Source organism: Peromyscus californicus, unplaced genomic scaffold (assembly GCF_007827085.1).
Source record: "Peromyscus californicus insignis strain IS unplaced genomic scaffold, ASM782708v3 Scaffold_11__1_contigs__length_118956290, whole genome shotgun sequence".
Classification (NCBI taxonomy): Eukaryota; Metazoa; Chordata; class Mammalia; order Rodentia; family Cricetidae; genus Peromyscus; species Peromyscus californicus.
In genome coordinates, this window is record NW_026294402.1 from 4,543,314 (window position 1) to 4,557,738 (window position 14,425).

General features: G+C 45.7%; 1 protein-coding gene across 1 annotated transcript in view; it reads left to right on the plus strand.

The window, feature by feature from the left end:
- Positions 1-536: 536 nt before the first annotated feature.
- The window catches only part of Mmp20 (matrix metallopeptidase 20), a 46,521-nt gene continuing 32,632 nt past the window's right edge, over positions 537-14,425 (plus strand). The window contains exons 1-4 of the mRNA XM_052726778.1: positions 537-659; positions 8,023-8,270; positions 11,939-12,087; positions 14,146-14,271. Of these exons, the coding sequence (XP_052582738.1) occupies positions 537-659; positions 8,023-8,270; positions 11,939-12,087; positions 14,146-14,271 (646 nt within the window). The remainder of the gene's footprint in view (positions 660-8,022; positions 8,271-11,938; positions 12,088-14,145; positions 14,272-14,425) is intronic.

The window sequence follows — 14,425 nt, forward strand, 5'->3', positions numbered from 1 at the left end:
CCATTTAACTTTTCTCATTTTTAAAATTGCATTTATTTACTTATGTATTCATGGAGTACACGCAGAAGTTACCACAGCATACATGGAGATCTAAGAGGACAGCTTGGGAGAATCATTTCTCTCCTCCCACCAGGTGGGTCCTGGGGACCCAGGTCATCAGGCCTAGAGTCACTGGCCCCTACTTTTTCTATAATCAGAATCAAAAGGGGTCCAAAAGTAGGACTAACCAAATGTTTCAGCTGGGTGGGATTCAAATCACCCAATTTGTGTGCATAGTTAACAAGCACCATTAAAAGTGACCATTTCTCTCCTTTATGACTTGGTCAGTCACAAAGAATGAAGCTTTCCCTGATCCCTGTGCACGGCTGTTACCCCATCATCAGGGAGAGAAACGAGCTGTGTAATTACCATCTGAGACATGAATCATCACTTGCGGGGCCCAGACCTGCGTGAGTCTATAAAACGAACTCCGGTCCAGGTGCAAATGTGCATGCCTGCCAACCCCAGGGCCGATAGGATTGCTAAGCGACCGAGAGATGAAGGTTTTACCCGCCTCTGGCCTCGCTGTCCTTGTCACAGCACTAAAGTTTGCCACTGCAACCCCCACCCTACTTGCAGCCACCCCCAGGACCTTCAGGAGCAGCTACCACCTCGCACAGGTTTGTGACCCTCTGCCCCATCCCCTCATCCTTCTCCTAACCCAGAACATCCAACAGGGCACAACGAGAAAGTCAACAAAAATCTATTCTTTTTGAAAGTCATTTTAATCTCCACAGAAGCCTGATGAACCACACCATCTAAGATTCATGTCTGGTGCTTATCGGGTGCATGTGTTCCGTGGATGCATTAATGATTGGATAATTGTCTGTGTAGGTGTATCACATAATGCAGAACTGGAGTGGGGTTATAAAACATACAAAATTCAAAAGCAAGTATTTAAGGAAAAATAAGATCGGAAATAAAAAGACTGGGAATTTTATGCTCAGTGCTCAGCAGTCACAAGGGAAGGGGGTCTTAGGTTCACACTCTGAAACATGACTTTTGTGCTCAAGGTAACCTTGGTCAGAATTTAAGGTAGGCCAAGCTTCCTTCTCATCAGAGGGTCTTTCCTCCCTAAGCTGTGTTTCTCCACAACCCTTACCCCAACTTCCCTTCCCCCCTGTGCTCTCTTGCACCTGACTGTGATATGAAGGAACCTACTGTGGTGTGAGGGGTCTGAAACAATCAATTATACATCAGAATTTTGTAAATATTTCATGGCTGAAAATCATCCCAAATGCAGGAAAGTCTGTTAAAGGAGAATAGTGATTCTTGACCTGTAGGAACGAATTTCTATGACAGATTGCTAGCTATAGTGAAAGGTGTTGTAGATGTGCCCCCGGGCCTCTCGTGGGAGTCTCATGAAACTGCAGCATGCCTGTGATTCCATCTCCGCCTGGGGCTGCTGTCCTGTCAGCTGAGGCTGGAGATCTGTCACCTGGGCTCCCTGGACTGTTCCTACCAGCTGTTTTGCCTCTCGCCCATTCCAGTCGATCAGTTTCTCTTACAACATGAGAGAATTCAGGGAGCATTTGCAAAAACAGGCCTGCATTTAAATAAGCAAGTTCAGCTCAACAGTGGATGCCAACATCAACACTAGATGCCCATGTATAGATGAATTCAATTCAAAGTAGCTCCAGGTACTCAAACTGTCAATTGTGTTGTGCTGGCACTCTCTGTGGGTCCTCTCCCTCCAAATGTCGTTCCCCCTCCAGATTAATGCTCTAGTTCAGAAACCATAAAGCTTTGTGATACCCACTTCCTGGCACACGCAGCAGGTGGTGCTCAGCCAGAACAGATCTGAGCCAGTGGGAGGTTCTAACACTAGTCCAGGATTTGGGTGAATGTCATCCTACCCGCCAATCTTGGCCAGACCATTAGATTACAGGCTGTTGTGCTATAATGGCTGACTACAGTCTGCAGAACCAAAAATCAGCCCTTTACCGAAGGAATAGATGGTCCCACTGTAAACAGGACTAAGGTCAAAAAGTTCTGGTGAAGCCATCTTTGCTGGTCTGACCAGGTTGGGGGTATGGGGGCACATTTCAAAGGAACAGTGCGACTGAGGCTGGGGCTGCTAGACATCCTTAATTCTTCTCTCTAAGCAAGTCTCTGTAACGCCCTTGGGATCATGAAACTTGTCCATCCCTTGTCACCGGGCACACAGAGGTTCCTGTTGCAGCTAGCCCAGGCATCCGCTTTGGAAAGAGCACTTTCTTTAGGCGGCCACAAAGATGAAGACAGATCTCTCATGTTAAACTAGAAACAACTTATGTACCATCTTGTAGCTTACAGAAACACCCACCAGCCTTGTGAGCTTATAGAATCACAGATGTAAACAAGGAGTTTATATTGTTACCGATCATCTCTCGGCAAAGCGTGGGTGAGAAGAAGGAGCCCGTCTCTGCTCTCACGGCACTGACCGACAGGAGCGAGGCTGAGGAGAGAAGGCAAACACGTCACTCAGGTGCACGAGCTTGTTTCAGAGAGTGGGAAGCGATACTGGAAAGAGGCTGACTGACTGGGGCTGTCCGGGGAAGCCTCTCAGGGAGAGCCACATCTGGGATGAACCTCAACTGCAGAACGAGCTAGAAAATCCTGGAGACAGAGCAGGCTGGCAAAAGCATCCTCAAGTGCAGGAGTCCAGCATAGAGGAGTGTGGGATGCAATCACTGTGTGACTAGAGCTAAGAGACTTTGGGAGAGGTCACTAGATCATGGGCAACTAGAAAGCATCTTCCACACTGTTCTTTTCTTTCTAAATTGCTAGCTAAGAAATAACTCCAGACCCCTGGGTCCCCAAACCCACAGACATAAACATCTGCATTTGAGAGCTTAAATAGCTCTTGTTTAATTTATTTAATGTCTAGTTGTATCCTTAAATTCTGGTTTGTTAATCTGCATTTGGGCTTTGAAATGACAGAACGGGACTGTAGATATACTATGAACTGAGCTGGGGATGTAGCTCAATAGTGGTGCACTTGCCTGACATGCCCGAGGTCCTTCATTCAGTCCTCGGCAGTACACACACACCCACACACCCACACACCCACACACCCACACACACACACACACACACACACACACACACACACACACTCAGAGAGAGAGAGAAGAAGAAACTATGAAATGGAATAATGACCAAATGCCTGCCTCTTCCTACAATTGAGGATTTATTTTAAGGTTTGTTTTTTTAAATAGTGCAGATGTTTCCGGGTTTATGGTGGGGTTGAATCTTCATAACCTTCCCAATACACGAGTCCAACAGCTTATCAAAGCCGCTGTTGGACAACACAGCTAGCTGGTGTCCAGCTTGCCACTGTGTGGCTGGGAGCTGTGGTCGTGGCTGAGGCTCAGGAACCAGAGGCAGAGGCTCCCCACGCACTGCCAGCCGAGGAAGACTATGAGGGAAGTTTTGAAGAGTGGCTTGTGCTGAGGAGGCATCACTTTCACAGGGTCATGAAGTCGAAACTCATGAACTCTCCCTATTGGAACATGGGGACTTCCTAGTGGTGTTGACATAACATTGAAAACAAGCTGCTAAAGTGTCTCTAAAAGTAGTATAAATTCTCATTTACACATGATTATGAAAAGTTAAGCCATCCAAAAGAGACTCCTAGATTCTGTAACCATTAATACCACTTCCTTTTCTGTAATAAAGAATTTTTTAATTGTTATTATCTTTAAATTTTGACTTCTACTTATCTCACTGAATATTATACCATAAAAACATTTTGACTTTTAAACTATTTCCATAACTTTATTTTTAAAGAGTTACAAATAGGTGCTAACGAGTTGCCTCAGAGTTCAGTTCTCAACATCCACATGGCCACTCACAATTACCTTGCAGCTCCAATTTGAGGACATCTGATACCCTCTTCTGGACTCTACAGGCCCCTCATGCACATGGCACATACATTCACTCAGGAACACACACATACACATAAAATAAAAATATATATATTTAAAATACTTTAATTATCAAAAAAATCACAATCATTTCTGAATACAGGTACGTTATCATTTCCTTACCCATTTCTTTTGTTAAAGAAACACATTGTTACCCTCACACTGGTGTGATCAGTAGGTAAGACAGTTGGGAAGGCTGGAGCTGGCAAAATAAAGCTAAAGTAGAGAAATTCAAAGAATTCCCCTGGGCTCTTTGTGTATAGCCTGCACTCAGACAACACCAAAGTCCTTACGAATCTCTTTCGGTGACTCCAAGAGATAGAGGGAATGTTGGAGAAAGCACACCCTGGTCATTCCTCAGACCGGTGACACTCAGGAGGAATATTTCTAAATGTCCTAAGATGCTTCAGGGAGCCCGGACCACTGGCCAGCAGAAGCAAGCCCTCCCGGCCTCTGTCATTGTCAAGCACTAGAAAAGACGTGGGTAGAGGACTGCTTGAAGCGAATGCTAAGACTTAGTGACTTTAACTGCAGGGAGGGGCAGAGGGTGGGAGTTGTCAACGTCACAGCGTGAAAGTGGAGGCCTATAAAACAGAACAGTTCTAAGTGTACCTCTGCCAAATCTTGACTCCAGAATGGACGCCAACGCCTTGTCAACAACTCTGGCAAGAAAGTCCCCAGAGTGCTAGGCTCTCCCTGACTTAGAACATATGGCAGTCCCCAGAAGCGGCGTTTCATACTATAGCCGAGGAAATCACTAAACCACCTTCTCCTTGGTGCCATTTCAGTGACAAAGTTTTGTCTTTTTGTTAAGCAGGAATAACCTTTGAGTTTATTTCATTAAAACTGGCTGATCTACTTCCATCTACTAAGTTCAGCCTTAAACTTTTGACACTACAGGTTTGGCAACCTGTGCATATTTTAAAGGAAAAGAAAATGTTATAAACATTGTGTAGATTCATAGGAGAAAACATAAAAACTATAATCGAAAGAGAAATGCCAAAGATCTAGAATCAGCATGTAGCACCGTGGCTTTCAGATAACTTCAGAAAACATAAAAACTATAATCGAAAGAGAAATGCCAAAGATCTAGAATCAGCATGTAGCACTGTGGCTTTCAGATAACTCCCCGTTACTCAGGGCACGGCTTTGACAAGGCAAGCAAGGACTTGGTTTTGGTTTTGAGGTTTGGGTTTTTTTTAACTTTCTATTTATTCTTTGAGAATTTTATACATGCAAGCAATATATTTCAACCATATTCACACCACCCTCTAGCTTCTCCCAGATCCTGCCAACATTCCTCACCCCAACCTCACACTTTGTCTTTTTAAAATGGCCCTCTGAGTCACTCAGTGCCCCCCATGCATCACAGGTGTGGGGCCATCCCGAGAAGCAAGACCAACCTGCCAGGCACCGCACCCGTAAGAACACTGAACCCCCATGCCAGGGGTGGGAGTCTCCAGTCGTCATTTACTCCTCCCCAATATGATCCTGCTAGTACTCAAAATTTTGAGGGTTTTTTAGGGCTTTTTGCGTTGATTTTAGGGGGGTGCCCAGTGTACAAATGTGTTTTTTGTTTGTACAAATGTGTTATTTCTTTTGATTGTTGAGTCTTTGGAAACTTCCCACTGGCTTCCCTGTGTCCTTGTTGGTGACTATGGCACTTTAATAATAGCAGTAAGTGTGGGTTTTGCCTAATTTATCATAAATATTCCTCTTCTATGGTCACATCTCATAAAGCAGACATCAGAATGTCGAGTACAGCACATTCTCAAACATGGGGGGGGGGGATACTCAAAACTGAAACCCTTTCAGAAATAGAGCATCTGGTCTTAGATGCAGTTCTCCGTTCTCCAAGGAGTGTAACTGAGACATCACTCAAGCTGCCACAGCATCAGTTTGCGCACAACCAGAAGGCCTCCACGTGGCTTCATCCTCAAAAAGAAAGAAAAAACAAACAATAGCAACAACAACAACAAAAAACCCATAAAACTCCTGCCACAGATGGGGTGGAACCAGAATCACCCCATGTGTCAGAGCTCCTCATCCATAGAAAGGTCTAAACTAAAAAAAAATTCGTTTCAGATTTATTTTTATTTATGTGTATGTGTTTGTATGAGTGTGTGCCACATATGTGTGTGCTCACAAAGTCCCAAAGACAGAGTCAGATCTCCTGGAGCTGGAGTTACAGGTGGCTGTGAACCACTGACCTGGGTGCTGGGAACCAAACTCAGGTCTCTGGAAGAACATCAAGCACTCTTAACGGTTGAACCATCCCTCTAGCTCCTTAGCTAAACTTCCTCATGGGGGATCACCAGCAAAGTCACCTCCTCTTACCGGCAGGACGGGAATGTGGAAATAGAGCATGAACATATCAACAGCCAACTTCACCACAGAAAACTGTGGGTATAGAGAGCACGAAAGGGAAAGTACTAGTCTGCAACTGCCCCGCCCACAGTCAGTCAACACTGGCACTCAGACATCCCCGCCTCCCTTCACTGTTCATGGCATGCACTTTACTTCTGAGATTGCTCTTCTGTTTCACTCTGTGTGCGCTGCTCCATTGAGAGCATTCTCTATGCCATTAAATATTTACCTTCTAAAAACATGATCTTAATATGGACCTAGTTTTGTGTCACATAAATATATAATAATCTTCCTAACAAGTCACACGTTGTAGGTGGGACGCAACACAGCAGCAGAGCACTTGCACAGCAAGCCAAAGTCTCTGGGTTCACTCCCCAGCACTAAAAGAAGTACACCCCTGTTGTAAAGCATGAAGTTTGCTTTTATGGATAATTGAATCTATGGTTAGGATGGAAATAAATATTTTATTTATTCATAAATTTTTTATAATATAATACAACACATACAATCAATAATCAACTAAACTAAATATAAGATTCTAAATCTCTAGCTGCATTGGACAGGGGAAATTCCTGGACCAAACATGGGCCTCAACCTTGCATATGTACAGCCCTGTGCAGTTCAGGGCACCCTAATCCCAATCTAACGTCCACAACAGGGCGAACAAGGTATCCTAACGGGTTTGAAGTCTGTATGTGTGGGTGAAACTTGATCATTTAGGGAGGGGATTAATATTTTTTCTTAATTCTTTGAGGATTTCATACACGTATGCAGTATATTTTGACCATATTCATCCCCCACTGCTCCCCTCTGACCCCTCCTGGATTCTTGCCAAGTCTCACTCCCAACTTCATGTCCTCTTTTCTCTCTCCTTTTTTTTTTAACCCTCTGGATCTAATTGGCACTACTCACATGCACAGAGGCACAGGGCCACCCACTGGAAGGTGGTCAACCTACAGGGAGTCATACCCCTAAAGAAAACGGCCCTCCTTCCCTCGGTAGCCGTCACTGGTCTATACCTAAGCTAGGGAAGGACTCGTGTGCTGCTCCTGTATCCATGCTGGAATATTGACTGGACCGATTTTGGGTAGTCACAACTGTACCAGGTAGTGGTCCTGTTGTGTCCAAAGGACCCTGTCTCTTCCAGTCTTTCCACCCCCTGTTCCAGAATGTTCCCTGAGCCTCATATGCAAGAAGCCTAGTACCTTATGGCTTCTTTTCTTTGCCTCAATGGATAGCGAACCTGATCAGGAAACCAACCCTATGAAAACAAAGGTCACCCACAACCCACGAGAACTAGTTGTCCTCTTTGTGTCTAATGAGAGGCTGAAGCGTAAGTCCTCTTGGGGAAAGACACTCATTTCACATTATGTGTTATGTGTTCTACACCATGTGATTAGGAATGACGTGCCAACATCAACCTGTGGTCTCCACATGAGCCCACACAAGCAAGTGAACCCACACACACACACATATGTATACCACAAACACACCCAAAAGCTGTAGGGGTTTGGGGATAACAGCCTACAAGCCTTAGTATTTAAAGGTAATCATTAATAACTTTGGATATACCTGTTTAATCTATGCAAATATGTCTAAGTTTTTTAAATACACCCTACTTTTACATCAGAATATTGCCCCTATCTTAGCTGAGTAGGAGTGTTCTCCAACCACACCATGGATGTGTCAGCCTGCCTCTCCATTTCAGGAATATCTTGACAAGTATTACACACAGAGAGGAGGCCCTCAGGCTGCTGAGATGGTGGTAAGAGGAGGCAAGCCCATGGTCAGGAAGATTAAGGAGCTACAATCTTTCTTCGGCCTCCAAGTCACTGGGAAGTTGGACCAGAATACAGTGAACGTGATCAAGAGGCCTCGCTGTGGAGTTCCTGATGTGGCTAACTACCGCCTCTTCCCAGGTGAACCCAAATGGAAAAAAAATATTTTGACATACAGGTAATGAGATTGAGTCTTTCCCAATTCAAAGAGAAAGACACACTTCACCCTCTTCTTCTCTTTCCAAGCTCTCTTCCTTTTGATCTGTATGAAAGGCAGAATCCACAACAGCTGTTTGTTTGAAAATTCTAATCTCAGGATAACTGTCCACCTCCCCCATTACAGACCTGGTCAGCTGGGAACAACTCTTAGTTTCGAGTTAAGTAACCCATGGTAGGATTGATAACCTTTTAATCTGAACTAGTCAAATGAGAGACCACCTCAGAAGAACAAGGTGGATGTCTCCTGAGAAACAACATTGAAGGTTGGCCTCTGCCCCCCCACACACACACACTGCAAACGACTCGTTAATACAATTCATTCCTTGATTCCACAGATTATTTCCTGATGACTTTGGCTACTGTAGACACTCAGTTTATGGAGTGTAAAGGTGAACTACTCATCTTTCTCCTTTCTAGTCTTAGGGGAGATAGACATGAACAGGGAGAAAGAGGTGTCCTCATAGGCCTCAGTGGGCTCTGGGGCAGCAGTGGGGGCAGTTGGCCTGTCATACAGAAGTGACACCTGACCCTGAGCTGAAGGTAGTTGCAACTCCAAGCCCCATTCCACATCTTCCTCTTTAGACTGAGACCCGCCCCAAGGCGCTTGTCCCTCCCCCTTTGGCTCTGGGTATGGAGAGCAGATACCCCACTCCAGCTTCCTGAGCCAATCCAGGTTAGACCTCATTCACAGGTTAGACCAAAGTACATCACCCAAGGTGCCCAGCCTCAGTGGGCTTGAAGGAAGCAGGTGACGCTGTCACGCTTGGGCCTCACACAGGCCCCAGGGGTGTAGCTTTGGGTGGTTCAACAACAGATTTCTGTAGAACTTAGGCCATTTCCAAGCAGAAAACCCACCAACCAAGCTGAGTGAGATGGGCTGAGTGACAGTTCAGTCCCAATGCCCAAGAGAGTGTGCAGCACGGAGTGGTGGGAACCGAGGCTGGGGCGGGGGAGCGTGGGGGGGGGGGAGGCGCGGGAGAGGGGGGCGCAGTCTGAGCAGTAAGAACTAGCTATCGGGAAGGCCAGGATCTGGATCAGCTTACACTCCCAGAACCAGCCCACCTGGATGAAATTTGGAGATGAGGAAGGGCTGGGCTGCTGCAAACTTCACCAGGTCGGAGCAGAGCACCTTCCTTACCATAGGAGGAACCAGCTCCAACGGCAGGGATTCTGGGGTCTGTTCTTACGTTTCCAAGAACTTCATGTCCTTGTTGCTAAGAAATGATGTAACTTTACAATTAAATTGTATTTTAAAACAAAGATAACCAAAACGCGCTACTTCCTACTTTTGCATTTTGCCATCATCTGGATTCACAAGCTTATCCACGTCCGTTTGACCCGATTAGTTTCCACACTCCACAACTGGCCTCTTGACTGTGGCCAATGTGGCATCCCTGACAGTCGGTCACTATTTACAATACAGAAACCAGCAAGCCATGCAGGCCACGCGTTGTTCCCTGCGGAAGTAGGTTGTTAACCCATTCTGACAAACTGAACGGACACAGGAAAGGAGAACTTGGCGGAGACTTTTGTTAACTGCTACTGGACTCTCCGTCCACAAGATGGCGCTTAAAACAAAGAAATCTAAACAACACGGCCATCTGGAGGGACTAACCACAGTCTGAGAAACAACTTAAGACCTTAAAAAAAAAGTAAATTCATGGCATCTTTTCATAATTTTCTTCAACTGTGTCCTATAATTTTAGGCTGTGACTATGCACAGTTAACAGCAGTGACATGAATCAAGATAGCCTGACACTTGGCGATGTGTAATACTCTGTGATAAATAATGCAGCCCTGAAACTCCTCCACACAACTCCCAACACCCAGGCATCCCTGCTTCCAGACAAGCTCACTGGCACCAGCACTCCTCTCCAAGACCCTAGAGGCTGTCTTGATGCTTTACAGCTCCCGGGTGTCCGAATCACATCTTGTAACAACACCAGATGATTACAATGGACAGCACAGCAGAGCACTCCTGTGCACAGGCTTTGAAGGCAGACAGAGCAGGACCAGGCTCCTACTAACCACACAGTGCAGGCCTTGATCACCATCATTACGACTGCTTCGGGACTGTGAGGCCTAGACAACACACCACCTTAAAAAGTGCTTAGAGCCCTGTCTAGTGCAGAGCATGTCTTCAAAGAACATTGCCTAGGATTACCATCAGTTCATGTTTTTTTCAATCCGTAGACCCCGGGTCAGGGTTTTCTCCACCTCCTCTTCTCTTCTTTTCTCCATCTTTATCTTGACTGTCTCAATGTCTGTCATCAGCTCAAGGATACAATTGCTCTGCCCGTAACAAGAGGGAATGATGAGGTGCAGTCTAACTGGTCCTAAATCATAGGTTTGTATGACAAAGGGGTGTGCCATATTTTGAAATCATTAAATAGTCCAGAACTGAGCAACTTCCATCCTTTCTTTTGGTCCTTCTTTTGAGTACCCTAGGATTTTGGTCTTGCATGCTGGTTCAAATCATATCACCTGCATGAGAATAACCTAAGATACTTGCTAAAATACAGGTTTCAGGACTAAACCAGTACATTTAACAAGCTTGCTAAACAGTTGTTGTGGATCCTAAAGTTTGAGAGTCCCAGAGCATCCTTAAACATCTAGCCTTGGTCCCTCCACTTGCCGAGCACCTAATCTGTGTAAGATGCTGGAACCAAAGCTAGAAAAGGGAGAGGCTTTCGATCTGCCGCCAAAGTCTGAACATCTACCTTCTGCTTCTGTAGCCATTATTCCAGCCCAGTCAGAGTCCCCGCTGAAATTCTCTCCCAGACCTTCTTTTCCTGCTGGCAGAACCCCAACCTATGTGCTTCAGGGCAGAAGGAACCCCGGGATCCGGCAGCTCTGTTTCCACACACCTGTGTCCAAACCCACCATGCTCTCCTGTGTTGTCACTCGGGGGCTTCCTGAAGTGCTCAGCCCTTGTCTCACCCAGTGTGCATTCTGTTCTAGGCTAGCACATCCTCTCCAAGGAAAGCACACACGGGTTAAAAACCTGACTGCTTTTGCAGAAGATCCAGGTTCAATTCTCAGTACCCACAAGGCAGCTCACAATCATCTGTAACTCCAGTTCCAGAGGGATCGATGTCCTCTTCTGGCTTTCATGAGCCCTGCATACATTGTGCACAGACAATTTGTGTAAGCCAAACACCAATACACATAAAATAAAAATAAGCATTTTTCAAAGTAAATTTTAAAATTTTCAAAAGAAACTGCATCCCTCTGCCTCTCTCTCTTTACCTCTGTCTCTCTCTCACACATGCACACAGACAGATAGACACACACACACACACACACACACACACACACACACACACACACACACACACACATTGACACTCATAAGCCACTCCCCCCAACTCTGGGGAAGTCTCGTTGGCCTTTGATAAAGAATTGAGGTAGAAAACCCTCAAACAAATAACAACGAAAACTAAACTTTCAGAAGCCCAGGTTGTCTCTGCTTTCTGGGTCTCTCCATAGTGTCCTGTTTGACATGAGACAATTTGAGATGTTCCAAAGCAGAGCAAGAACTACCATGAAGACCGGGCCTGCGTTCTGTGAGCAGCCTGGGTATTCCCTCCCCTGCCACTAAAGCCCACACATCTTTTCCTTTTCCAGAGTCTCTAAGTACACACCTTCCATGAGTCCTGCTGAGGTGGACAAGTCCATAGAGATGGCCCTGCGTGCCTGGAGTACCGCAGTCCCTCTGAACTTCATCAGAATAAACTCTGGGGAAGCAGATATCATGATATCTTTTGAAACCGGAGGTATTGTGCTATTTCTTGGGTTCTAGCTCTAAGGCCAAGGAGAATTGCCCCACACTTGCTCCTTTGACAGACTGATGGAGTGATCAGCACAGGGTTCCATCGCACAGTATTGGGATAAGCGAAGGCCAAGACCACAGCAAAGATGGACATCTTGCTAGAAGGTAGAAAGGGGCAATCTTAGCACTGCTTGTCATCTGTAGCCTCCACTGTGGGACAGACTCACTGATGTGCACTTTCACTGTGGCTCTGCCCCAGGAGAGGACAAGTTCTGTCAGCCTTAGTTTTCCCAGTGGCTAGGGGGGCCGGATGACTCCAATGTCCATCACTATTACCTGGTTCCACGTTACCCAATATTCTCCCACCTGGAGTCCCCACTGAGGAAGTCAGTTCCCCAGGGACCTTGTGGTAGCCAGGCCCCCCAGCAATGGTTACAGAAGTAGCATTCAGGTCTTACCCATGCTTGAACACTGCCTTTGGGAAGTACATGTGAAGCTTGCCTCTACCTGCCTGCTTCTCCATTTTCTCACAGCCTGATACCAAGTAGAACATGACTTTGAACATTATTGGTAAAGCTCTGAGTCCTTTGCAGAGACACACATGCAGGAAACAGACACACAGATGAAACAAGAGGCCCCTGAAATTCTCCCCTCCTCAGGTTCCAACAGTGAAGTTGAGTGTCTCTGCCTCTTCCCCTGCCCAGATAATGTTGCTAAGTGCTCGAGGCATTCTGAGCCCTGAGCTTGTTCCAGTCTGATGTTGCTACAGGGAATGTGCTGGGGGAGGGTGGGGAAGGAGGTCAAGAGAGTCATGAAATGGCCTTGGAATCTGGCCCCCGGCAGGTCCCGTTCCTGCCAGGCATCAAGGGCACTTGGTGAAATGGCAGGACATTGTAACTCAAGGTAGGTTCAGGGGCATGGAACTGATCAATGATTCTCTATCTTTCAAACTGGTATTCTGTCCTCAGCACAAAGGCTGACTAGAGTCCAGGCAGCCATCTCAGCATCTCCTCAGACACACAGACCTGATTAAGCTGCATCACCTGAGACCTGAGGAATAGCATACTGAATTTAGGAGTGCTGGCTTTAAAAATGAGTGCAGCCACTCACGTACACACATACAAAGTAAATAAACTTAAAATTAGTGAATGGATTAATAAAATGAAATACCAATTTTTAAGTGAACCAAAAAAGTGAGCATTGTCAGCAGGGCGGCGGTGGCGCACGCCTTTAATCCCAACACTCGGGAGGCAGAGCCAGGTGAATCTCTGTGAGAAACCCTGTCTCAAAAAAAAAAAAAAAAGTGAGCATTGTCACCAGAATCCTGAGAAATCGAGAGCAGTAGCTTCTGCTCCATCCTCCAGATGGTTTCCTCTCCTGTCGAATTTAGAATGCTGTTAACTACAGAGGAGATAAAAAGCACCCAAGGCTTTGGGTGCCAGGATTTTCCTAACCACCTTTACTTTCACAGACTTTACATGTGCAGGTATCAAAGTTAGAAATTCATTTTCTTTTATTTTTTGACACTTAAATTATACTGTGGAAAACAGACAGAAAGCGGGCGTTCAGTTTACTGAAACCCTCTCAGGGGCATCGGATTTTGAAAGCTCTTTATGCCAACAGGTTCATATTGTGATCAGTCAGTGGGCCTGGTTGCTGTCAAATGTCCCTCAGTTCTTTCTCCTTCTTTGATCTGTGCTGTGTGACTGTCTACCATGTGCTGTGTGTGGTGATAAAAACCATTACAACATTCTTATCTGTTTGCAATGTCTCCTTTGAAGTACAAAACAATCTTTTTACTTTTCAACTAGAGAAATGATGTGGCAGTTAAGAGCTCTTGTGCTGTAGTTCCAGCTCCAGGGAAATCTGATGCTCTCTTCTGGCCTCCCTGGGCACTGCACATACTCCCACAGGGACACGCACACATACACATAATTAAAAACAGATCTTTAAGATGAATCTTGAAAAGTGCATTTAAGGGTCAATGTTGTTGAGAATGTTGCCCACTTTCTGTGACCCCAAGAACTACTATGCCTTAATCCGACTGGTGTTTCCTACTTAGATCACGGGGATTCCTACCCATTTGATGGGCCTCGAGGAACTCTGGCCCATGCATTTGCACCTGGAGAAGGCCTGGGAGGAGACACACATTTCGACAATGCTGAGAAGTGGACTATGGGAATGAATGGTATATATGCACAATTCACCATAACCTGGAAACTATTGTACCTTCTTCTGGGCCTCCATCATGAAACCTTGAGGTTCAACGTTCCAAGCCACCCTTTAACTAGGGGGGCTGGCTAGGAAAAACAAGTAAGCCAAAAATCCAGAAGGGAACACAC